Here is a 25,460-nt window from a genome sequence, read left to right on the forward strand (position 1 = left end):
CTTTAACTATGATTGGGAAGGAAAATGAGTGACAATCATAGAAGAAAGAGGCTAGGTTTGCTGCATTTTTTTTTTTTTGGAACTTTTAGTGGAAATATTTAAATTTGCAAAGCAACACTTTTTTGTGCTTCCTAGGATGTGTTAAATATTAAACACCATTTGATTAAAAAACCAGATTTTTCTTGGGGGAGGGGGATTTTTATTATGTGCATTTTTACACACAGATTAAATAAAAATTCAACACAAATGCCATGAATTACACAATGAAGGAAAACTAAAACGTTTAAGAAATCTTTTTGAAAACAAGTAGCTATAAATATTTTGACATTCACAGAAATAAACTTTTTATAAATTAGGATCTCTTATTAATCTTTCTCCCTTTTAAAAATTCCATATAAAGTATGTTCGGAATTACTTTTCTTGCCAGAAAAGTTTTATAAAGTTCATCAATAAGTAGCTGTGCAGTTAAAAATATAAAGAACTGAATCTCATGGTAACAAAGAAAAAACTAAATGTTGCATCATTGAAGTCCAAAAGTCTTAAAGTCACTAAGGCTGGACACCCCTGATGTAGGTAGTTTTGAGGCCAAGAGATCTTCCTTCATCCTTTGCTTTTCAATCGGTCTACACAGTGTTGCCACAGAATATCTGAGCTCCTTCCACACAAAACGAGTGGATCGACAGAGTTCCCTAAGGGCAACCCAAGAGTTCTTCAGGCTAAGTCCGAGACTCCAGAGAAGTTGGACTGCGAACGGTGGACATCAAATGCGATTTGTAGGTCTTGCTCAAGCCTGTCATCCAGAACTTCAGAAGCTTCACGTTATCCTCTTCAGAAGCCCCCAAGATGCTCAGCAACTTCTGGGTATCTTCTTTCGGCCTGCTGTCCACCTTGGTGAACTTAAAGAGAACCTTCACTTTACTGCAGAAAGCAAAAAATAAAAATAAAAATAAAAATTGAGAACCGTTAGCTGCAGACTATAACCTGCTCTTTCGAAAATAAAATTTCTGAAAATCACACAGCACACCTCCCCTTCCTTCAAGGAAGTATATGCAAAAATCAACTCTAGAAAACAACTACTTCTCAACCAAAAAGTCCACCTTACTTCATCCACTCCTCCTTCAGGCAAATGAGGCACTGGTCCACCACATCGACCGAGAGGTTCTGATTCATCAGAGCAGCTTCAATCTTGTTCAGGATGGTCGGACCAACTGCAGATGGGAAGAAGGACTTGAACATCATCCAGATTTTCTATTGTTATTTTTTAAATCAGCACTGCACAATTGAGACACCTGTCTACCTTTTTTCTTCTGCATTTCCAGCTAAGTAACAAAAGTATGTTCCTTTTCAAAAATTCATGACAACACTTTGGTTGTGAATTACAGATTGGACAGTGTTGCGACTACTCAAAATGGCTTGGACTTAACGCGCATGGCTCACCTCTGTCTGCTGCCAGAGGGCTGCCGCTAGTAACCACAAACTCGTATTTACTGAGGGGCTGGTCTTCGTCAAAGAGCACAGGGTAAAGGCTTGACCGCGTGGCCAGACGAACTTCCACCAGGACAGCGAACTCTGCAGCGAAAAACAGAATTTCTTCATAGCACCATCCCCAGATTTGGAGAAGCATCCCCCAGCCTGAATTTACGGTGTTTGCAGCGTCCCGGATTTATCTGATTGCCATTTGCAATCTTCCTAAGTGGATTCCGACAAGCAAACTCAAGGGGGATTCATTTAATGATGGCAACAACAGCAATGATTTACTTAACAGTCATGGTAGTAAAATCCAGCATGATTCATTTAACAATTGCCTTGCTTAATGATGGAAATTCTGGTTCCAACCGTGGTCGCAAGTCAAGGACTGTCTGTAGATTATGAACCGTCGGTGTCCAAGACAAGCAAAGGGTTACCTATCTATTCTACCAGCCTGGGGAAGACAGAGAAAGACTCATTCTTACCAGAGGATAAAATGTGAGGAGGGATTTTCACTTGAGAGCCGAGACCCAAAAAGTTACACCGGTAAGCCTCCTCGTACTGGTTGCTATACGGGATGATTCGGACACAGCCAACCGGAAGCATGGTCTAGCAAAGGAAAGAGGCGGGTGAGAATCCAGTTGCCAGCACAGGTTTTGTGCAGAGAAAATGGTTTGCAAAGCGGCGACTAGCCAGCTTCCAACCAAGTAAGAACAAGAAAAACATTTAAAAATAATACATATTAATATTAAAACAGACTAAAGATCAAGGCAGCTAGAGATGCATGCAAGATATCCACGCTATCTTGGAATGATAACAATAACATCGTTGTTATTATGGTTGCTACTTCTATATAAGACACTCAGTTTCTAGAGGCTTGGAACGGTTGGCTGCACTGATTAAAATTAAGACCAAAAACAATGCAATTCTAAACCGCCTGAGGCACCACCATGCAGGCTCACTGAGACAAGAACTTTGCATGCCCCACCCCCTGTTATGACATCACAGCAGCCCAGCCAATCAGAAATCCACTAGAAGAGGACAGGACGGAGAGAGGTAATGTTGTGTTTCGTACCCGCAGGACATCAAAGGCGGAGTGGATGAGGTCTCGATCCTGCGCTTTCCAGATGACCTGGTTGCCCATGAGAATATGCCAGGCCAGCATGCGGAATGCCGATGATCCCAAAATCTGGGAAAAACACAACTAATAGTTTTTAAAAGCCTATTTTTTGCCTTCGATGTTACTTTACACCAGTGTTTCTCAAGCTTTAGCAACTTTAAGAGGTCTGAACTTCAACTCCTAGAATTCCCCAGCCAGCTATGTTTGAGAAACACCGCTTTGCACCAGGCTTCCCAAGTTCTGGAAGTATCTGCTTTTTTATTATTTTTTTATGTTTGTTTATCTTTTCTGTATTGCTGTGTATTTTGGCAGCCTCCTAAAACTGTCAGGATGGGCAAAGGCCCCTCCTCTTCCAGTGATCCAATGGCCATTCCTTGCCTGTCTCAAATGCCGGAGGGAACGGAAGACAGACTGACTCCCAGCCGCCCCATTCCAGCTGCTGCAGTCTGCCAGAAGACCGAAATCGGCCTGGTTCTTTATTTGCCCAGAACCTTCTCGGACATCCTTCTCGCTGGTCGATTTTCCATCTTCTTCCTCCGAGTTGTCCCAGGCTTCTGACTCTTCCTCCAAATCTCAAGAGAGAAAAGAGTTTGAATGAAGGCTACTCGAGCTTCTCCCTGCACAAGGCAGGAAGGTGGCTTTTTACAAGCGAGAACAGCCATTAAAAAAAACAACTGCCTTTACCAGCAAGTTTTTCCATCTGCACCAAGGTGTCCTCTGTTGGGGCCCCCTCCAGAAGCTTCTCTGTGAGTCTGCTGCCACAGGCCTTCAGCAGCCTAAAGATATTGGAAAGGGATGTAAGCCCACTTGATAGGAGAGCAGAACCCGATCCCTGTACACGGATTTCCAAGTCAGAGATCTATCAAATATATTCACCAAGCAAAGGAAGTGTGGAGGCAAGCCCACAGGTTCTCGTCGTTGGTGAGTGAAGTGAGCGAGCGAGCCGCGTTCCCATTCCGCTGATGCAGAAACGGGGTGAAGGCCGTGTTCATGCGTTGGGCACGCTGCGGACATCCGTATTGCTCAGCTTCAAAGACCTAAGTAACCAAGTAGCCACCATGGAAAAAAAAAAAGTTGAAAAGACAAAGGTGTTAAAAAAAACCAGCTATGCCCAAATTTTTCATTAGCCAAGAAAGCAGCAAGACCTTAAAAAGAAATCTTGAAAACTCAGACAATGAGTGCAGAGAAGAACAACAAAGATGAGATTAGAGGCCTGGGGACTAAATTATTCAATGAATGGTTGTGGGAAGTGGGTAAAAGGTAAAGGTACCCCTCACACATATGTGCTAGTTGTTCCTGACTCTAGGGGGCGGTGCTCATCTCCGTTTCAAAGCCGAAGAGCCAGCGCTGTCCGACATCTTGTGGCTGGCATGACTCAATGCCAAAGGCACACGGAAGGCTGTTACCTTCCCACCAAAGGTGGTCCCTATTTTTCTACTTGCATTTTTTACATGCTTTCGAACTGCTAGGTTGGCAGAAGCTGGGACAAGTCACGGGAGCTCACCCCGTTACACGGCACCAGGGATTCGAACCGCTGAACTGCCGACCTTTCAATCGACAAGCAACCTAGAACTAAGAAATTTTGTGACAGTGAGAACAATTAACTAGTGGAACGACTTATCTTCAGAAGTTGTGGATGCTCCATCACTGGAGGTTTTCAAGAAGAGATTGGACAGTCATTTGTCCAGAATGATATAAAGATTCCTGAGTTGGGCTGGGGTTGGACTAGACGACCTCCAAGGTCTCTTCCTGCCCTATTATTCTCAAACATCTTTAATTTCCCTCCCATCCTGCTGCCCAGACCTTCAGAGCTTTGCCTTGCAGCTCATCCACGATGCCCCGGATCTTCCCCAGGAGGAAAGGCCACGAGTTGATGAGGTAGATACGGTCCATCATAATGGTGATGATGCTGTACCAGCGCTGGAAGCCCCGAGCCAGGCTGTCCTTGATGAAGAAGGTGTGGCTGAAGACGAAACCGTGCTGCTCGTCGCCGAAAAAGATGGGACCCTCCCGTCCAGGACAAACCTTTGCAGAGAAAAAGAGCCAGACCTCCTCAAAGCCATCAGTGGGCACCAGAAATTCTTACGCACAGTCTGTCTGTGACCGCCCCCCCCAAAAAACCAGATAAAAGGCAAAAATAAAAACATTTATTTCTTATGGCATTTCTTCCAGAAACAGGGAGCCTTGCAACCTTCAAGTCTCCTTCCAACCTTAACTAAGGATTTTCTTCTGCCGTTCATCTTATTTTTATTTACGTATTCAGTTTCTAGAGTTGCCGATCTACAGAACTATATTCCAGAACTATAAAGACAATGTGACGTTTAAAAAATAATTTAATTTTAAAAAGATTCAGACTAGCCAAGATAGTTAACCAGTGAACAGGAAACGGGGATAATCCCAAGAAACCGGGATAATTCCTGGCCTCTTTGCTTTCTAAGCCAATCAGGGTTTTTATCAATAAAAAAACCTTGCCGATCTATCAATTCTTCGCAAAAAGAAAGACAGGGACAAGAGAACCAGGGAATTTTCCTGCAAGTCTTGGCAAGAAACCAGGTCCCTTTTGAGTTGGCGAAGAGGTTCAGTTTGATCCAGTGGTTGTGGCACCTGGCTAGAAAGCGGGAGACCATGAGTTCTAGTCCTGCTTTCGACATGAAAGCTGGCTGGGTGACTTAGGGCCAGTCGTTCTCAGCCCAACCCACCTCACAGAATTGTAGTTTGGGGGAAAACAGGAGGAGGATGGAGTATTAGATACGTTCATTGAGCTGTTTATGAAAATACCAAGGGCAGGATAAAAATAAATAAATAAATAAATAAATCAGCAACCCAACCCAGCCGCCTTACTTCACAGCTGAGGCTGCGCACACAAGCCTGGCGCACAATGCTGAAGAGCTGGGGGTGATTGGGATGCTGGTGGCTGATGTACTTGATTGACGTTTCCTTGTCGTGGCTGATGTAGCCTGGATGGCCGACAGGAAGGGAACGACAACCCTAAGAGGTGGGAATGAAAAAGAAGTTAATGAGAAATAGACAATAGGAAGCGCGGTGAATTCCAGAAATTGGAAGTCAAAATGTTAATAATTGTGGTCTCATGACTGCATGGCTGGCTAGGGAATTCTGGGAGTTGAAGTCCACCCATCTTCCAGTAATGGGCCAGGTTGAGAAACTTTGAATAAAGCAACGGGAAGTAATGCCATTAAGGGAGAAACAACCATAAATTGCAAGCCGTCACTCAAAAAGCCAATTTGGATCAACGAATGACACAGGGACTCCTGCAGAGGGGAGTGGGGGGGCTTGGGGGGCAGAGGGAACCCACTTGCCTCGCACATGTCCGATTTCTTGGGCCCCGGGCTGCTGGAGTCTACACTGGCACCTTCGGCCGGGCTGTGGGAGCGAATCCTGCTGCTCATCTGAATGCCGCCTTCTTCATCCTCCGCCTGTTCGCTCTGCCCGGGGCTGTCTCCCCCCGGCGGGCCCTGCGGCAAAGGAGCGTGCAAGACCTCCGTGCAGAAGAGGGTGCGAGGGCCGTGCAGCTCGCAGAAGTGGCACAGCACCACGATGGCGTTCATGGCTGCTGCTGCCGCGGCTCGGCCAGCTGCAAAAAGACAAGAGATCCTGTCTTGGTTTTGTGCAATTCCAGATGGACATGAAGGATCTCTCTTATGTTTCCAGCAAGAACAACAACCCTGCGAGGTGGACAGGGCTGAGGGTGGGGACTGGTGCAAGGTCACCCAGCTGGCTTCATGCCTAAGGTTCAAACTGGCTCTTATTTATACAGATGCACAAACATAGATGAGATGTAGATTTGAATAGATACAGACAGACAGATTGATATAGATAATATAATAGATAGATTAGATAGATAGATGGATAGATGATACATAGATAGATAGATAGATAGATAGATAGATAGATAGATAGATAGATAGATAGATACAGGCAGACAGACAGACAGATAAGATTAGATCGGGGTCTGCAACTTTAAATACTCAAAGAGCCATTTGGACCTGTTTCCCACAAAAAAGAAAACACGGGAGTCACAAAACCTGGGTGGGCGTGGCCAACTCGATGTCACTCACTTCCACCAGTCACATGACCACCCCACTCTCACTGCCCCAGCCATGCCTACCCAGCCGGTCATTAGGGCAGAAAACAGCGGGAACCACACAATCCTTTTGACATCTCTCTCTCTCCCCTCCCTCCCTCTCTCCCCCTCTCTCTGTCTTTGCCCTGGCTGCTTCTCCATCCCCCTCCTCTCCCACTCCCCCCTCTCCATCTCCCACTCCTCGCAGGCCAGGCAAGGAGTGACTGGGAGGGGAGGGCGAGGGGCGGGGCCAGCCAATGGTGGGATCACCTGACAGGGAGCCACAGCAGAGGGTCCAAAGAGCCGCATGTGGCTCCGGAGCCGCAGGTTGCTGACCCCTGGATTAGATAATAGATAGTATAGATGATAGATAGATAGATTCTTATATACCAGCAGCCAACATAACAGGATACTAAAATCAGGCTGCTGCAAGGGAACCAATGCACCCCAGCACTAACGACAGCCCTGCAAGGTAGGACGGCTGACTGACTGCCACTGGTCATAGGGCTTCCTGGGAGTCTAGGATTCAGGAGGGAGGGGAGGCTGATCTGGAACCCTCTGCCATTTTCTGCATTGGAATCAAGGCCCAGGAGCCCTTCAATCCAGCGACATACACTCAAATTTTCTCCCACTTGCTCGACAACTCCAACTCCCATCATTGCTGCAAATGCTGGGAGTTGTAGTCCCAGCATCTCTGGAGAGGGTTCAAGTTGGGGAGGGGGTGCGTAATGAACCTGCCGCATAAATAACCCTGCATGCACACAGGGGTGATTGTGCCTAAGGGGAGGGGATGCTGACCACCCCCTACAATCTGGGAACAGCAAAAAGAGATCCGAGGTTAATACAGCCTCTCTCCCTCTTCTCATACCAGCACGCGCACACGATCCTACCTTTATTCCCTCCACGGGAGCCAGACCAAGGGGCTAGTCCTGATTGAGGTCGCCTCGCTTTTACAGTCCTAAAGAACTCGAGGGTTCCGTTCTGGTGGGACTGCGCACGCGCGTCTTTCCGGGTTTCTGGCGCCGCCCAAAGCGCCTGACTCGGACTGAACGGGAGGAACCATGAAACGGCTTCTTGGAGGGGAAACTCAGCGGGCTTTCGCCTTCTTCGAAACCCCGCGTGGAATCCAACGCCAGGCAAGGAATTAGAGGCACATAGAAACAGTACACGAGTCACCCCTGAATCCTCCGGGAGTTAGCGTTCAGGGTTTTTTTGCCAACTACTTCACAGGGTCCCCCTTCGGCTGCAATTGGTTCAACCCACCACCATTGAGACTTCCAGAGAAGGGCTAAACTAACTGAGAGAAATGGGGGGGGGACAGATGTTTCACCAGCAATTTATCTGCAGTTTCAGATCTTAAGAAAGTTTCAGATTTTAGGCCCCAAAATACCAAAGCCAAATTGATGGCTAATTCGGAAGAGGGAGGTAACCAGAATCTCCTGTCCTCGTATTTGGATTTTATAGGCACCTTCCCTGGGGAAAATGGTACGGCCCGACAAGTCCTATGAGAGTCATATGATAGAAACAATGCAGAAGTTTGTTCAGAGGGAGGTTTATTTAAGATTTATATCTCGCTTTTCCTGCCGGAGGGAATTCGGGCTAAAGCGGCCTTTTACAGACAAATGTGCATTCTTTGGATGACCCCCGTTCTTCCACCGCAACATCAACCAGGGTTGCAAAGTCTTGCAGAAGGACAATTGGGGCCTCTGCCCCAAAGAGCATGCAATCCCTCCAGAGGGGTGGATGGATTAGGGTTGGGGTCTACGGGGCAGATCTGGACAGACCACCATTTCTTGCCTTCGTTTTCCGGTGCGAGAGGATGATGGGCTGGTCCAGGGATTCTCAATCTCAGCAACTTTCATTATTAAGATGGTCTGTGGACTCCCAACTCCCAGAATTCCCCAGCCAGCCATGGAGGAGCATGGGAGTCTTCCCCACTGTTGCTGAACTTCTCTATCTGACGCATGCAGGAAGCACAGAATGGGGGAAAGGGGTCGAGACATCTTCCCAGACTCTAGATCTCCTTGGCAATTTTACAACTCCCAGAATTTCCCAGTCCACATGCTGGCGGAGGAATTCTGGGAGTTGAAGTCCACACATCGTAAAGTTGCCAAGGTTTGAGATCCCCGCTCCAGGACCCTGGGACGAGATTCAGGATTATTACAAAGTGCCCCTTTGCCAGAATTCCCCAACCAGACATGTTGAGGATAACCAGAGGCAGAAGAGACACAGAGGTGATGCTAAGAAACTCCCAACTTCACAGGCGTAGCCAGGAGGTATTAAAACAGTTTGAGGGACCATGAAATTGCCAAGAAAATTCTCCCTATCTCCCTGCCAAAGCAAAGCAACGAACCTTTTAGATCCAAACTAATGTGGGGAGAAAAGAGAATAACAAGTACTTTCCCTTAATTTAAGCTTACTAAAAACACTCTGATTTTGCTGCAAGAAAACTGCTTTCCACAAGAACAATGAGTTTTCATACAGTCGGAAATCTAACACGCCCAATAAAACTTTACTCTGCATGGAAAAATTTTTTTTTAAAAAAGGAAGCCATTGCCAAAGCAGTAACATTCATAAAACAAAAAAGTGAATTATTTAATGCATTAACAACGTTAAATCTCAAGATAAATCCACAACAGAATGAGACTTTTTTTTCCTTTCTTTGTAGAGCATTTTTTCCCCCAAATCATACAGTACTGAGAAGATATTTTAAGTTCAGATGCAACAGACAGTTCTCTGCTTTCTTCTTGGGTTTTTTTTTTTCTTAACACTCAAATCCTAAAGCTGTCTCTCTTTAGCGGGTTTGTTTTTTTGTATGTATATATGTGTTTTACAAGAGAGTAGCAAGCAAAAATGTGATTTTCAAGAATAACTGGATGGTTTGCTTCCTGATTCGTCTTCTTGGGAGCCCATACTCTGCAAAGGAAAAACAGGAATTGTTTTGAATCTGGAAGAGCAGAAAACAAAATATCTTGCGATCTAGGCAGACACCGAGCAGAGAGGAGAATCCAGCAGAAAGGGCAGGATTTTCCAATCAAATGAAATTGATTCCTTTATGCTTATAGTTACAGAGACTCAAGTGTTTTTATGAGGATTTTTTTTAAATTTCAGTATGGCGAAATAGTATTTGATTCCAGAATGGTTCTGATGCTTACCTTCTGCACAAACTGAGGGTTGACGGTGATCTCCTGATCCATCGCTTTCAGTCTCTCATCGAGTTCTATACATTTCAACATCTAAAGGAAGACAGAAGGGATTTCTTTGGAAGCTGTTTTACAGCCCATGATGGACGAAGGGCTGCAAAAGGTGATGGGAGTTAGCCGGGACGGCTAAATGGATTGCTTTGATTAAAGAAAAGGACACAATTTTGTTTCTACTTGGAAGGAAACAGCTTCTGCACTTTTATGTTTGAGGTGGGGGAAAAATGAAACTTTGATATATTGGGTTTTGCTGATTTTAAGATAGTTTGCTGATATAGAAATGGCTGGTATATATTATCAAAAGTAAAAACGGAAGGTTTTATGTTATGACCTTATTCTACTGCACCAAAAGGAGTCGGAAGTCAATGCATTTCATTTCTAAGTTACGATGGAATCAGCAAACCTCATTTACCTCTTGGTCAATGTTGTGGAGCATCGCCGGGTTGTTATATTTCTCAGGATTGTCGTGAAAACAAACCATGCCGTCTTTCTGGTTGATACTTGCAAAAATTTCCCCGTCTTCTATCTGCATAAAAAAGGACACAACTGAAGCAGGATTTCGCTTGGAAAAAACCCTTCCTGGCCTGGTTATTTTTGTGCTATTCGGCTATCATTTCCAGCCAAGGCAAAACGCCTTACCATATGAAGGACATATTTTTCTGCCTCCTGAGGCCCTGATAATTGCACTCGACTTGCCATGTCTTGTAGCGACAGTGTTAAAAAGGTCTGAAAAGAAGAAGCACAGCCAAATAGAGAGAGTGAACAAGTTATCTCTTTTGTTATCCCTTTCTCTACAATCTCACTTGTGAAGTGGAATTTGCAAGATAATGCGCATTTTAAAAGAAAGGGAGGGTTAACTTTTGCAAGGCAATGGATGGCAAATAAAAAGTAATTCAAGTCATTTTTCTCTGCAGGAGCCCCTCTAAGCCTCAGGAGGGGCGGGAATGCCTCACCTTAGTTAGCCTCTGGATGTTCTTTTTGTAGAGAGATGATAAGCACTGTTTCACCAGGCCCATGTTGTTATCCCGGGTAAACGTCTCGCTGTGCTTGTTCACCAGACTTCGCAGCTCAGAAGGCTTATTGGTGGCATACACTTGCGCCAATTCGTGATACGCATTGCTAAGCGGCTGCAGTGAGAAATAGGAGAGGTTGTGGGAACAGAAGGGTGGGCTATTCAACCTCCAGATGTCCAGTAAAGACTGGCCCACCTAATCCCTATTCTGGTTGTTAGCTTTCCTGCTTGAGTAGGGAGTTGGGCCAGAAGACCTCCAAAGTCCCTTCCAATTCTGTCATTCTGTTATAACGTAGGCTTTCTCGCTTCCCCAAAACGTTTGCAAAGTACATTTTTTTTTCAGGCTGCTGCCCTGAACCCATCAAAACATTATTCAGTCTAGTTCGGCTCACTTTACTAAAGCTAGGAAAGAAAATCTCCTTTTACTGAACCCCCCCCCCCCTCCTACCCCACGCCCGAGCCTCCCAAGTTTTGGATCAAACAGGATCTCTGGAGCCTCACCTTAACAAATCTACCTATTATTTGGGAGGTGTATTTCGGCAGCTGCTGCACTTTGCCAAGGAGTATCAAGGAGACTAGGATATACTTTTTGTACGATTCCAACATAATATGGCTGACAGCCATGGCGGGGGTGGTTATAGCCTGAAAAATAAAAACAAGATTAGGGGCAGCCAGCACAAAACCTGAAGATAGACCTTGGAGTCCTGGGGATCCAGGTTATCCCCTGGGGTGATGCAACTTTATTCCAACATTATGGAAATTCAACTAAGCCTATTTCAAAACAAGTTTCCAAGGACAAAGGAAAGGCTATAGTCTTACTTTACACCTGGTCAACAAAGGAAGTCTGTTTATAGACAGGCAGCAATTTAGTATCTTACAGAAAGAAAAATCTAAGAGCCCAATGAAATTTTTAAAAGATTAACCTTTAACAAAGCAAAAAAAAGAACCAGTTCGGTGCAGTGGTTCAGATACTGGCCCAGAAACCAGGAGATGGTGAATTCTAGTCCCACCTTAGGCATGAAAGCTGGCTGGGTGACTTTAGCCCAGTCCTTGTCTCTCAGGCCAACCCACCTCATAGGGTTGTTGTTATTATGGGGAAAACAGGAGGATTTTTAGGTATGTTTGCGGCCTTGAGTTGACCAACTATTTTGTAAAAACTGGGATAAAAATCTAACAATTGTATCTGTGCTGCAAGGAGTCACAACTTCCAGTAATATACTCTAACCAAGCAGGGATCTCAGGGACTTTGCTGGTTTTTAACCAGGCTGTCATGCCCTCAAGAAATTTTTTGACACCAAGGAGGAAGGAGAACAGTTACCTGCTCGTAAAAATAGAGTGCTCTTTCGAAATTCTTGAGCCCAGTGTATATCATTCCACCATAGTAGTAGTAACACAGAAAGTGCTTGGCATCGTAGGCCCCGTTTTCTTTACAAATATCCATCATGTCCACATCTAGATACGGGAGGGCAGGTTTAAAGCATTTGGCTAATAAACAGAGCTAAAATGAAACAGACCAGAGTTAACAAAAAACAGTCGCTCGTCTGATTTGCTTCAGAGCAAGAATGTCAATCGTCAATCAAGGCAAAATACAGGGGGGAGGGGGGGCTCAAACGTCAGGCCAGTGAAATGGTATCAGGGTAGCGGCGATAGCTGGGCTGGTGCGTCAATTAGAAAGTCATGTTGGGCTTTAAAAGGAGGATAAAGCATACACTTTCTAGGAAGTAATGCAATCAAAACTCCATTCCCTTTTCACAGGAGTCTCAGGGTGGGTGGCTGGCATCTGGACTGTTTTTATCCCTGGGTGTATTGCCCCTGCTGTCGGCTGCTTCACGCCATCATCGTGGAAATGATCCACACAAACTAGTTGAGACCTTTGTGTGATGACATGTGTGAAACCCAACTCTCAGAGAGATGGAAGCTACGTAGGGGAATTCGAAGCCAGCCTGATCACATCAGGGAAATTCAGCTTGGGAATAGCTAAATTTAAACAAGATTGCAGGCAACGAAAGGGCAGGGATTACCACGACGGGCAGCAAATGTCCCATTAGTCCTAGTATAATTCTGCATCGTGTTATTAGGACAGCCTACTCTGCAAGTAGGAGGACTTCACTTCCCACCCGAATCTAGGATCCTCACCTGGCAGAGATCAGCATGTATTGAGGTCAGTTGGTTGGTATTCATCTGCATTTTGTCTATAGCTTGCCTGAGAATGCTGATTCCGCGCAGGGGCTGTTGACAAGCAAGCAAAAGAGTCAATTTCTACATACACACAAAAAAGAGATTTCTACATATTTGGAGCAGCTTAACGTGTCCTGATGTCCAGAAAGCTGTACACTCCCCCACCCCCCAAAAAAAGATGTAAAAATATCTCACCAACCTGGCCTTTATTTATTGTGATTACTATATTTTATTGACACACCACTGTTCTACTCCGGTGAGTATTGTTCAGCATTAACACACGACGTTAAAAATCTAGTTTTCCTCAAGATCAGCAGCCTGAGAACCAAAGGACTGCACTGCCCAACTTCCTTACCTGCTTCCGTTCCACAAGGGCGTTTGTTAACTGATGGCACAGGCCAGCGACTAGAGAGAAGGAAAAAAAGACGGAACTGAGACTCTGCTAACGGGGGATTTAAGAACATGGAAAATCACACACCAGTGGCCATAATTTCTCCACAGATAGCTCCTTTTCAGTTAAGACATTAAAGTCAGTGATGCTCCTGGGAGGAGGTTATGGTTGAAAGCTGTTAAGGTTTGCTAAATTACATTGGGAGCTTGCCTGTCTATGAAAATAGACAATAAGTAGAGCTGTAGATATACCATGTTTGGAAGGTAGCAAAAAAAAGGTGATTTTTTTTTTGTGTCTATTAAAAACCCATCTCTTGACCATCAAGCTGATCTTTTATTGATTGAAAGGATTGGTCGCACAGTACCATCCTATGTGGCTTAGCTTCAGTTCCTTTTTTTTTTTTTTTTTAAATTTGATTTATATGCCGCCCTTCTCCGGAGACTCAGGGCGGCTTACAATGCGTTAAGCAATAGCCTTCATCCTTTTGTATATTTATACAAAGTCAGCTTATTGCCCCCACAATCTGGGTCCTTTTTAAAATAGTCTTGTAGTAATTTGCATTAAAGTTTTCGTATTATAGGAAAATGCTTTCTTTTTATTGGCGTTGTTATTTCTTCCTACCATTTTTACTGTAGTTTGTTCCTAATTATGTTAGTTTGTGTTACGGTATTTAGTATTCATGAACACTCACAGACAAGATAAAGCTACTGTAGATATAACTTTATTCGAATTGATTAAATGGTGTCTGTGTTTTTTTTAACACAATGTTCATTTGTAACTTCTTAGCAAACCAATGCATATTTTAGGCAAAGGAGGCCGCAGGATGGCAGAAGCCACTTACAAGTGTCGGTGGCGTATCGAATGTGCTCCCCATTGCAAGTGCTGATGAAGAGCTGGACCTGCGAGAATAACGTTTCGAAATCAGGGACGCTGGGCATAGAAAACTTCACAAACCTACAAAGGGAGACAAAGCACACAATGCAAACCATCTCTTTCTGGGACCCCTGCAAGAGCGCCTTAAACGCACACAAAGGGCACCTTAGATGGCCCGGTTGTGGGTTTTTTGTGTACATGCTGTATGCTGCCAGTGTTTATGAGTTGGATGGACATCGACATCTAGTTAATAGGGGAGAAAGAAATACAGGCAGTCTTTGAGTTACGACTCCAGAACAGGAGTTTTTGGGCCCTTCCAGCCATCATAAAATGCACAACTTCCCCCCTGTGCTCACACAACCACATTTTTAGTGTTTGGCAACCAGTTTATGACCAGTTTTAAATTGTGTCTGCAATGTTTTTTTGCCAGTTTTGGGTGGGTTGATTGCTAATTTCCAGCAAAAAAAAAAAAAAACCCACAGAAGAATGGAAGAACGTGCCATTTGCGACTGTGGGGATTTGCTGAACAATCATGAAAATGTCAATTTCAGATCCAACCACATGGCTGCCTTGACGTATGACCACACTGACTTACATACAGATTTCTGATCCCAATTGTGATGGTAAGGATCTGTCAAGCTTACTTTTCACAACAGTGGATGGATTATTTTTTTTAAAAAAAAAAACAGAATTAAGTGAAGCAGAAGGTTCACAGAAAAGAAGCCTCAAGGTTGTCTCTCTATTCAAGTCTAAAGGAAAAGCTTCCAATAAGAGGGCCACTTACAAAACAGCCAACACGCCCAGTGAGTGTTCCTGGACATCGAGTGCCCCGAGTACGGTATCCAAATGGGAGAGGTTTTTCGCTAGCAGTTCTCCACTTTTGTTGATCAGCTCGCAAAGCTGAGTCATTTGCCCTGAGAGAGGTGAAAAGTTTGGTAAGTGAGGGAAGAAAAAGGAGACCTCTCACTCTCTGCCCTATAAATTCCCAGCTCCACAAACAGCAAATACCAAGGGAACAGCCATCTATGTCATAAAAGCAAAGCTGTAAAAAAAAAATAAGCCAATACTGTAATCAAAAATATACAGCAGCGAGAGCATGTCTCAATTTATAAGTGCTCAGGAAACTAGAGGAAGGTGTCACAAAATCAGCTCTTTAGCACAAAACAATGAATTGTAGAAAAGGTGCTCTATTAATATTTTTATTCTACACCGTTTCAAGAAGGCTCAGCTCACCGACCTATTTTTATGGACCAAAAAGGAAAGCTTTAATTAATGAAATTGTTTCCTAGCCTCCCTTCCTAGCAGTTAATTTTCACATCACAATAAAGCTGGGATAGGAATAGATTAGAGGCCTCTGTCCCCAACCATTTAATACCATGGACAGCACCCCAGCTGAAGTCCTACCCTTTCAATCCCTCAATGAAAACGGTTCAGCCTAGGATATAGTGTTGCATATAACTCTCTTAAAATTTAAATACCCCAAAACACCACATACACACTTATGTAAATATATAGACAATTTTCATAAATCTCTGTATAACGGTCATAAAATTGAAGATAACTATTTGGAAAATCATTAAAATAACCCTTGGAGTTCCTACAAATAACATGAAATTAGAAAGCCCCAAAATCAGGGATCTTTGGAAGGATAGAATTAAATTTAAAACAAAACAAAAAATTGCCACCGTCCAGACTGAAACAACGAAAGGGAGTCGATTCTTCTGAGATTTTCCAGATGCAAAGTTAGGACCTTAAACCAGCTTCCAAGCTGAGAAATGTTTGCTTTGATAGACGAAGACTTTTATGCAAGGGAGCCAAAACCAGCAAGCTTATAAAACTGCACCTCTGTAGAGATGCTGAAACGCCTTTCAAAAATAGAAAACCAGGGATCATAAAGCGACCTCATTATTCTAAAGAATGTGGATTTATGTTTCTTTTAAGGATTTATTTCTCTTTATTTGACTAAAGCTGTGGCTGCAAAGATGACTTCTGTGGTTTTCACGGTTTTATTTATTGATTTATTTAGTCGCATTTCTATGCCGCCCAACTCCCAAGGGACTCTGGGCGGCTTACAATAAAGAATAAAACAATGCGAACAATCCCATAAAAAAATGTTAAAAACATTAAAACATTAAAAACGTTAAAACACATGCACTCCACATGCACTTTTCATGGGGTTCTTCCATGACAGCCACCGCTCGGCTCTTTTATTTAAATAAAAATCCAACAAAAAGTCAACCTGGATAGAGAGGCAGAATCCAGAAGGGGCAAAGCAAAGATTGATCCTTTGAGGGGGGGGGGATGGGGGTTAGAAGGGGAAAGACGCCTGTGGGTAGATGGGGAGGGAGGGAGGGAGGGGGGGGCTGCCCCACAGAATGCAAATGACCACCCATTGACCTTCCAAGAGATCAGCAAGTGGAATTGGGCTTTGGACAGGAGACCACCAGGCGATCCCAGGGGCCTGGGAAGTGGAAAGCCCAGCTGTGAACAGGCAGAGCGAGCCCCAGTCCCCCCCCCCCCGCTCCTCCACGTACTGATCCATCCTCCGCCCTCCATCCCCCCTTTCCCCCCCCGCACATTCCCAGCCAGCCCGGGAGCGCCAGGTTGGGGAAGGGCTGCTCTGCTCCCTCCTTCCCTCCCCCGCCCGGGAGGAGTTTGCAAGCCAAGAGGCGGGACCCCGAAGCCCCGCCCCGCCCGCAGACAGACAGACAGTCGGACAGACAGACGCGGCAGCCAATGGGCATCTTCGGGAGGCGGGCTCCCTCCCGGCTCCCCTTTCTCGGAGGCCGCCCGGGGCCGGAGCGGGGCAGCGGCCTCCACGTGCGCGCCCGGCCTTGCGTCTCACCTTGGGCCGAGAGCTGCCGGACGCTGTTGACGAACTGCTCCAGGGCGGACGCCATGGCGGCGCGGGGAATGGGGGGAGGGAAAGGCCCGGCCGGGTCAGCCGCGGAGGAGCCGCCTCTGCCTCCTGCTCCTCCAGACGCAGCGGGAGAGACGTCGCCGCCGCGCAGGGCCAATCGGGGGCCGCGCTTTTGGAGCGTCACTTCCGGCGCGCGGCGCGGGAGCCCGGCTAGGGGCGTTGCCATGGGGATCGCCTCCCACCCGGAAGTGAGCGAGCTAAAAGGGCCGCTTCCTGCCCTGGGCGGAGTTCGCGCGCGCGCAGTGGCTTGACAACAGTCCAAGGTCGCCCCGCCCTTTTTGCTGAAAAAGAGGAAGGAGGGGCTTCATGCAGACAGCAAATTGTGAAATGATGTCTATTTATTACAAACATACAGATATCCACATATAATTAAACATGATGTGCATATAATTATTAAATAAATGTGTCTTTTCCACATATATAAAAAACTCCTTTGCAAATGCAAAACCAAGATAAACAATCCAAAATGCATATTAGAGTCTTAATTTTGCTACGTAAAAAATGGGCTCTTTCACTAATCCGGGGGCAAAAAAAGAAAAAAAAGAATTTTGTTGTCTAAGCATTTGTGAGATTGGACAACCATTGGACTGGAATGTTGTAGGATTTCCTGCCTGAGCAGGAGGTTGGACTAGAAGACCTCCAAGGTCCCTTCCAAATCTGGTATTCTCTTATTCTGGTTTTGCTTTATTGCCTGTCCTTTAGGCAATAAAGGATTTAATGTGACGAGGCCTCCGGTTTATCAGATAGGTCTCCGGCCAAGCTTGTGCCATTTAAAAATAGAGGAGGGAGCCTCAACCCTCTTTGATTCCTGCCATGGAAGAAATGCTCCTTCGCCCCGGCAGGAGTCTGGCACCCCGGCAGGCGTCCACCCTGAGACTTGCCAGGGACCTGGAATCTGCCTAGGTAGGTGAACCGGAAGAATGGAAGGGCTCCATCCTCCAGGAAATCCATCAACAGAAGTCAGAAAAGACAGACAGGGGTCCTGCCAAATGTCCTAATTTGTGCACGGAGGCTCAAATTCCTGGACTTCCGTTGGCCTGGTAACTTCCTTGACCAGAGAGCAGAATTTGAATTTGACTCCTGTCAGAAATGCTTCTGGGGTCTTCAGGGGAGTAGGGTTGAAATTCAGAGGTTTGCTGGTTGCAAGACCTGAGATGTTTTGTTCAAAAGAAGTCTGGTGGATACCATCTGTCCAATTGGTTCTATAAATGGTCCTCCTTTTGTGACCGCAATGGGGAGGCCACCAACTGGTCATTAAGTGAAACCTAGAGGGTGCTTATGGTCTTCCTAAGGAAAGGGAGTTGTAGTGCAGGGAAGCCAATGCCTTGCAATAACATTTGGGCAAATCTTGAACAAAAGAAATGCAACCTTCTGCTTTGGCATAAAATGTGGGTATTTCTAGGAATGCTGCTGCCTTTCCGTGGGAAAAGGGAGAACCAGACGCCCCTTTCTGGCTTTATTCCCCGGGAAACCCACGCAGGCCCCCTGCCCCTTCCACCCCACCCGACCCCTGGCCTGGCTCGCCTTCCTCTTCCCTGAGCCCCGCAGCGGTTCCGCATGAGCAGCTCCGCGGCCGGGGAAAGGAGCGGAGAGGCCGGGGCGAGGGCGCGCGAGGCTCCGGGCTTGGCACGGAAAGCGGAGCCCGCGGCTCTCTGCCCAGCCTCCCCAGCTGCCCTTTTGCAGGCGACGGCAAGCAGAAGCGGAACCCCGCCGGGCCGGTTGCTGGAGGGAAGGGACTGAACCGGAGCGGCTCCCCCCGGCTCGCTGGGACGCTTTGGCACGGGCAAGCAATCTCCCTTGGCTTCTTTGCTTTTCTCTCTTTCCCTTCCTTTCCCTTTCCTCGGTCCCCTCGCTCTTTCTCTCTCTCTCTACAACCCTTCCTTCCTTCTTTCTAATCCCTCCCTCCCTTCTTCCTCCCTCCCTCTTTCCTCCCTTTCTTTCTCCCTCCCTCCCTCCCTCCATACTTCCTCCCTTCCTTCCTTCCTCCCTCCCTCCTTCTTTCCTCCCTCCTTCTTTCCTTCCTTCCTTTTTTCCTCCCTCCCTCCTTCCTTCTTTCTAATCCTCCCTCCTTCTTTCCTCCCTCCTTCTTTCCTTCCTTCCTTTTTTCCTCCCTCCCTCCTTCCTTCTTTCTAATCTTCCCTCCTTCTTTCCTTCCTTCCTTCCTTCCTCCCCCCTCCATACTTACTTACTTCCTTCTTTCTAATCCTCCCTCCTTCTTTCCTCCCTCCCTCCTTTCTTCCTCCCTCTCTCCTTTTCTTCCTTCCTTCTTTCCCTCCTCCATACTGCCTTCCTTCTTTCTAATCCTCCTCCTTCCTTCCCCCACCAGCCCATCCCCGAGCCCCGAGTTCCGCAGTGGCCGCCGGGCGCCTTCCCTCCGTGACCTTCGGATCTTGCGGCAGAGGCGGGCGATGGCTCGGCGGGGGCGAAGGCGGCCGGAGGGGCCGGTCCTGCCCTGAAGGGGGTCTCGGCACCCTCCCCGCCCAGAGACGCCCCTCCTGGGCCATGATCTGCCGGGGCACCCGCAGCCTCCTCCGGCACCCGCAGCGGGTCCTGGGCGCGGGCACCGTCGGGGCTGCTGGCCTTCCTTCCCGGCCGCTGCGGGTGCTGGTGGACATGGACGGGGTGCTGGCCGACTTCGAGGGGGGGTTCCTGAAGAAGTACCGCGCCCGCTACCCGGACCTGCCCTACATCAAGCTGGACGAGCGGCGCGGCTTCTGGGTCTCGGAGCAATACGGGAAGCTCCAGCCTGAACTGAGCGTGAGTCCCGTCCTGACACGCACACAGACACGCGTTCCGATGACCCCCGCGGGAGCCGTCCGAAGGGCGACCGGGGAAGCAGAGTAAACAAGGCTGAGTTGACCCGCCGTTCCTCTTTTGCTGGCGGGCCGTCAGGCGCTCCAAGGATTTCAGCACCTTTCTGGGTGCCCAAAACCTCCCTGGCAGTCTCGGTTTGCTGCTGGGGGAAAATTAAGGGGTGGGTGGGTGTCTGACGGCTGGGCCCCCAGGTAAAGGCTGTCCAGTCCGTTTCAGACTCAGGAGATTCTGTACCAGCTTCACGGACCGTCCACTGCACCATTTAGGTTTACTCCAGGGGTGTAGATGCATTCCTTAGTCTTTAGAATAGGATAGAGTTGGAAGGGACCTTGGAGGTCTTCTAGTCCAACCCCTACTCGAGCAGGAGACCCTATACCATCTCACACAAGTGACTGTCCAGTCTCTTTTCAAAAACCTCCAGTGTTGGAGCACCCACGATTTCTGGTGGCCGGCTGTTCCACTGCTTAATTGTTCTCACTGTTGGGAAATTTCTCCTTAATTCCAGGTTGCTTCTCTCTTTGGTTAGTTTCCAACCATTGTTTCTTGCCCTGCCCTCTAATTCTAACTGAGATTGGCATGATCTGTGTCCCCGAGTAATTCTCTACTTACAGCCATTCTTTTAGTGGCCATTCAAAGTTACCCTGGACCTGAAAAATGTGAGTTACAGGCCTCGCACTTATGAGGGTTGCAGCATCCCCCAGGGTCCAGTGATAAAAATCCAGGTGTTTGGCAACCTGCGTGTTTCACAATGGCTGCAGTGTCCCAGGTGTTCGCTGACTTCTGACAGGCAAAGTCAACAGGGGAAGCTGGATTTGCTTAACGACTGCATGATCCACTTACCAACAACAGTGCATACCGGGCCAAAAACAAATTGTAAAAATCAGGCACACCTCCCTTAACAACTGCCTTGCAAATGAAATTCTGGTGAGATTATAAATCAAGGATTTATCTGTCTTTGGTATTTCAAATGCAGGTAGCTCTGGCCTTACAACCACAATTCAGCCCAAAGTTTATGTTGCTAAGCGAGACATTTGTTAAGTGAGTTTTGCCCCATTTTGCAACCTTTCTTGCCATAGCCGTTAAGCCAATCACTGCAATGGTTAAGTTAAAGACACGGTTGTTAAGCGAATCTGCTTTATCTGGGGTCACAAAAGGTCACAAAAAGGGGATCACACAGCAACCATCATAAATGTGAGACCGTTGCCAACAGTCTGAATTTTGATCATGTGACCATGGGGATGCTGCAGGGGTCGTAAGTGTGAAAAATGGATGTGGAAAAATGGATTTCCTGGATTCCATGTGTTTCGAGACATGTCGCTGGTGTTTAGTTGCAGTCATGTGCTGGTGTTTGCATCTGTGTCTGTTTCTCTCTCGCTCCCCTCCCCCCACTTTGCAGGAAAAGGCTATCAGTATTTGGGAATCCAAGAACTTTTTCATGGAGCTCGACCCACTTCCAGGGGCTGTGGAGGCTCTGAAGGAGATGGCAGAATTAGAAGCGTAAGTATTGGGCCATAAAATGGGAACAGCAGCAAGTTCTCCAGATGTTTCATACCCTGTGCCAGCGGTGAAATCCAGCAGGTTCTGACAGGTTCTGTAATATCCTTCCCCCAGGAGCAATAACTGAGAAATAGGAATGGTTCTCACTCTCTCTTTTTATCTTAGGACCGAAGTCTTCATATGCACGAGTCCCATCAAGAAATATCGCTACTGCCCATATGAAAAGGTAAAGCCTGCTCAACAAATCTTGGGGTTACTCGCTGGTTAAATCAGAAGGACCAGGATTTTATATTAAGGCAAGCTAAACACTGCAGGGACGCGGTAGCTCAGTGGCTAAGAGGCTGAGCTTGTCGATCGAAAGGTCAGCAGTTCAGCGGTTCGAATCCCTAGTGCCGCGTAACGGGGTGAGCTCCTGTTCCTTGTCCCAGCTTCTGCCTACCTAGCAGTTCAAAAGCATGTAAAAAATGCAAGTAGAAAAATAGGTACCACCTTTGATGGGAAGGTAACAGCATTCCATGCGCCTTTGGCGTTGAGTCATGCCGGCCACATGACCACGGAGACGTCTTTGGACAGCGCTGGCTCTTCGGCTTTGAAACGGAGGTGAGCACTGCCCCCTAGAGCTGGGAACGACTAGCACTTATGTGCCAGGGGAACCTTTACCTTTACCTTTAAACACTGCAGGTTTTAAAGGAATTGGTCTGATTTAACCTCACCTTCCAGCTCCCTTCCTTCTCAGAGCTGGCTCGTTGGCAGGAACCCTTTGCCCACATGGTTAATTTATTTTTATTTATTTGCGTATTAAATTGATATGCTGTCCATGACCTCACCCTAAAAACGAGTCTAGGCAGCTTTCATTTGATCGCTCTCCCCATGATCCTACAGAAAAAGTTCCCTTCTCGTCATCCAGCCAAAGGTTTTCACCTTCATGTCCTCTGCTGCTTTCCAGTTCGCTTGGATAGAGAAGCATTTCGGACACGAATTTTTGGAGCACGTGATTCTCACCCGGGATAAGACGATCGTCTCTGGACATGTGCTGATCGATGACAGGCCTGATATCATAGGTAAGGTGGGGAGGGTTTGGTGCTGGGGAAAAGAACCCTTGGAGGGGCCAAAAAATGGACCGATTTGCACTGTTTTTGGAGAAACGCAACCCACATCTTCACCGATCGGCCATCTTTCCTTTCCCTCCCAGGTGCTGAACGGACTCCCACCTGGGAGCACGTGCTTTTCACCGCCTGCCACAACAAGCATCTGCAGCTCCCGGCTTCTTGCCACCGGTTGCACTCGTGGGCTGATGACTGGAAGGCCGTCTTGGAAAGCAAGCGGGCTTGCTGAAGCTTGGAGAGTTCTTAGCAAGGCCAGCAGGTCTGGTTGCCTGAAGGCTATCTCCTTGAGTTGCTAGCCAGAAGAAGAAGAAGGTACCTGTTACCTTCCTTGGGTCTAGGCTGGCATGTCAGAAGGAAGAATTGTGGCCTCAAATGGCAGCCAGTTTTGGCAGCTAAAGGAAGACCTTCGGTTTCTACAGGAGTGGGGTGTTGGCCAAGTCGTCCAACTATGTTGGAGGCCTCTCATTGAGTAGATCAACTCAGGATGGTTTCCCATCCCTCTTTAAATTTCCATGGGGTCTTTCTCATTCAAGATGATGGCCGTCCTCATTTTTGGCCTCCAATGGATGGACTTTGAGCTTCTGGAACTCAAATGACCCTTGTTGCAATGGATGTGAAAGAAATATTCCAGAGCGTAAGGAGGTCAGTGGGCTCCTGAGTTCATGTACCCAGCCACAATCTCACAGACACATGTGAGTTTGTTGCACCGATTCAACCGAAGGATCTCTTGATTTCAGAGCTTTCTAAAATCCAGGGGACACTGGGGTCAAGAAATCAAGATGGATCTCTAACTGGGAAGTCAAATCCATGCATAATGTTGCACATAATACAGAAAAGTCTTCAATTCCCTGTTGTAGCTTCCATCCTGACTTTTTGGTCATTCGGGGAGATGTCTGAATGACCAAAGAGTAAAGAGTGTTGTTCCTGAGGATTTATTTGTGGACAGTGTGGGAAACAAGTTCAGAACTGGCCAAAGAGGCTGGACTGGGGGAAAAGAAAGCATTCTGAAGTTCTACAGAACATTGCATCTCTGTGGGGTGCTTCGTCTTCTTTGAGCCTGGGAGTTTTCTTGCAGACATTTCATGACCCAACTAGGGAACATTATCAGTGTTAGAAGGGAGTGGTGGAAACTTTTAGCATTGATGATGTTTCCTAGTTGGGTCACAAAACATCTGCAAGAAAACCATCAAGCTCAGAGAACACCAAAAACCTCACTCTCAATTCATCCCCAAGTTACAAATATTCTGTCCGATCTCTGAAATGAGACACTTTGCACATCCCTAACTTCTACCTGGATGGATTCTACTCTCCATCCTTCAGATAGACTGACTTTGGGGCTATACACATCTGTTCATATCTTCATGTGGAACCTTCACATCTTCTCTAGAAGATTCTAATCTTGGCCTGCTAGTTTTCCTTTCTCTGAGCCACGGTGGCGCAGTGGTTAGAGTGCAGTCCTGCAGGCTACTTCTGTTGCCTGCCAGCTGCCTGCAATTTGGCAGTTCAAATCTCACCAGGCTGAAGGTTTGACTCAGCCTTCCATCCTTCTGAGGTGGGTAAAATGAGGACCCAGATTGTTGGGGGCAAGAGGCTGACTCTGTAAACCGCTTAGAGAGGGCTGTAAAAGCTCTGTGAAGCAGTATATAAGTCTAAGTGCTATTGCTCTTCACTAAGTTACATCAGCTCAAACCTCAAAGGACACAATCCCAAGACAGATCACTCCATCCACCTTTTAGTCTACAGTAAGTAGGCTCTCATTTGATCTAGGAGCAAGTTTGTCCTAACATTTGCCGTTCTCCAAATAGTTCTCGTCAGTGTTGGAGTGTTGTTGTGTGTGAGAAACACTTTAGAATCCTTTCGAAAACTTCAAGTAGAGCCATTTTTTCACAGACTCAAACTGGTCATCATGAACTTGATTTGGGTTTTTTTTTTTTTTTTTGAAATGTTCAAATGACTCTGACAAACCAGGATGTGATGTTGTTAATGTGTGGAGATTACAGGGACGAGCAGGAGTTGTGTTTGCCCCCCAACTCCCCACCGCCATGCATGCACAATATTCGGTCTATTTATTTAATCTGAATGTCTCCAGCTCTGCGTACTTTTATTGTGCAAATACAACCAACAATTCCTGCTTGAGAAACAATCTTGTCGTGTTTTGCCGTGTGTCGTATTTGTGGATGGTGTTGCAATGTAGCCAGATCAGCAATGTCTGATTCAATTCTTCACTTCTCTAAGTCAAGGATCTCTCCTGGGGATTTACCGGCCATGAACCAGGGGTGGGGCTGCTGGGGGTTCGCAGGGGTTCGGGAGAACCTCTAGCTAAGATTCTGTGCAGTTCGGAGGACCCCCAAATCCCACTCCTGGCTGGCTCCGCCCACCCCTCCCCTCCCCTCCCAGGAGTCCCCATGCGGCCCCTTTTGGATGCAGATAAGTGCAGGGTGTGCGCAGAGGCTCAGGAAGGGTGAAAAATGGGCCTACCGGAAGTTTGGGAACTCCAGAGGGCCTCCGGAGCCTGGGGAGGCTGTTTTCACCCTCCTGGAGGCTTGAGGAAAACCTCTGGAGCCCGGGGAGGGCAAAACCAACACCCCCTCCCGCCGTCGTGCAGGAGGCTGACTAGGCCACGCCCACCATGGCCACACCCACCCAGCAAACGGGCAGAGAGCCCCTTGCTAAAATTTTTGAAGCCCACCCCTGGCATGAATCTCATTGTAGGCTTGCGATTTCCTTTTATTTCCAGTTTGTTATTTTTTTTCCCTCCCCTATCTACCCCGGGTTCTGAGCTTCCCAGGCGTCCTTCCATC

General features: G+C 46.9%; 3 protein-coding genes across 3 annotated transcripts; 1 reads left to right on the plus strand and 2 right to left on the minus strand.

Moving 5' to 3' along the window:
• Positions 1 to 190: 190 nt before the first annotated feature.
• On the minus strand, positions 191 to 6,165 carry FLCN (folliculin). The gene is made up of 11 exons (XM_070954991.1): positions 5,905 to 6,165; positions 5,429 to 5,575; positions 4,391 to 4,612; positions 3,464 to 3,624; positions 3,272 to 3,363; positions 2,966 to 3,159; positions 2,543 to 2,656; positions 1,953 to 2,076; positions 1,438 to 1,569; positions 1,103 to 1,208; positions 191 to 918 (listed from the first exon to the last, which is right to left on the minus strand). The coding sequence occupies exons 1-11, from the start codon at positions 6,151 to 6,153 to the stop codon at positions 717 to 719; spliced, it is 1,743 nt and encodes a 580-aa protein (XP_070811092.1). The 5' UTR covers positions 6,154 to 6,165; the 3' UTR covers positions 191 to 716.
• A 3,068-nt stretch (positions 6,166 to 9,233) lies between these two features.
• On the minus strand, positions 9,234 to 17,312 carry COPS3 (COP9 signalosome subunit 3). The gene is made up of 12 exons (XM_070955105.1): positions 17,168 to 17,312; positions 15,107 to 15,236; positions 14,291 to 14,403; positions 13,414 to 13,463; positions 13,017 to 13,109; positions 12,199 to 12,378; positions 11,382 to 11,522; positions 10,822 to 10,995; positions 10,508 to 10,594; positions 10,281 to 10,394; positions 9,824 to 9,904; positions 9,234 to 9,584 (listed from the first exon to the last, which is right to left on the minus strand). Exons 1-12 carry the CDS (start codon positions 17,220 to 17,222, stop codon positions 9,531 to 9,533), a joined length of 1,272 nt encoding a protein of 423 aa, XP_070811206.1. The 5' UTR covers positions 17,223 to 17,312; the 3' UTR covers positions 9,234 to 9,530.
• Positions 17,313 to 19,375: 2,063 nt separating this feature from the next.
• NT5M (5',3'-nucleotidase, mitochondrial) lies at positions 19,376 to 24,802 on the plus strand. The gene is made up of 5 exons (XM_070954882.1): positions 19,376 to 19,999; positions 21,453 to 21,553; positions 21,719 to 21,779; positions 22,500 to 22,614; positions 22,746 to 24,802. The coding sequence occupies exons 1-5, from the start codon at positions 19,745 to 19,747 to the stop codon at positions 22,886 to 22,888; spliced, it is 675 nt and encodes a 224-aa protein (XP_070810983.1). The 5' UTR covers positions 19,376 to 19,744; the 3' UTR covers positions 22,889 to 24,802.
• The last annotated feature ends 658 nt before the right edge of the window (positions 24,803 to 25,460 follow it).

The sequence above is a fragment of the Pituophis catenifer genome, unplaced genomic scaffold (genome assembly GCF_029215685.1).
Source record: "Pituophis catenifer annectens isolate HBS135680 unplaced genomic scaffold, rPitCat1.0.hap2 SCAF_16, whole genome shotgun sequence".
NCBI classification, from domain to species: domain Eukaryota; kingdom Metazoa; phylum Chordata; class Lepidosauria; order Squamata; family Colubridae; genus Pituophis; species Pituophis catenifer.

Coding starts and splice junctions, on each gene's coding strand:
- COPS3 (XM_070955105.1), bottom strand. CDS start 17,222: ATGGCGTCCGCCCTGGAGCAGTTCGTCAACAGCGTCCGGCAGCTCTCG. Junction 15,237..17,167: donor CCGGCAGCTCTCGGCCCAAG/GTGAGACGCAAG, acceptor CACCTCTCTCAG/GGCAAATGACTCAGCTTTGC. Junction 10,395..10,507: donor AAAAATATGTCCTTCATATG/GTAAGGCGTTTT, acceptor TTTTTTATGCAG/ATAGAAGACGGGGAAATTTT.
- FLCN (XM_070954991.1), bottom strand. CDS start 6,153: ATGAACGCCATCGTGGTGCTGTGCCACTTCTGCGAGCTGCACGGCCCT. Junction 5,576..5,904: donor AGAAATCGGACATGTGCGAG/GCAAGTGGGTTC, acceptor CCCACCTCTTAG/GGTTGTCGTTCCCTTCCTGT. Junction 919..1,102: donor CTGAAGGAGGAGTGGATGAA/GTAAGGTGGACT, acceptor TGCTTTCTGCAG/TAAAGTGAAGGTTCTCTTTA.
- NT5M (XM_070954882.1), top strand. CDS start 19,745: ATGATCTGCCGGGGCACCCGCAGCCTCCTCCGGCACCCGCAGCGGGTC. Junction 21,780..22,499: donor GCTACTGCCCATATGAAAAG/GTAAAGCCTGCT, acceptor GCTGCTTTCCAG/TTCGCTTGGATAGAGAAGCA. Junction 22,615..22,745: donor TGACAGGCCTGATATCATAG/GTAAGGTGGGGA, acceptor TTTCCCTCCCAG/GTGCTGAACGGACTCCCACC.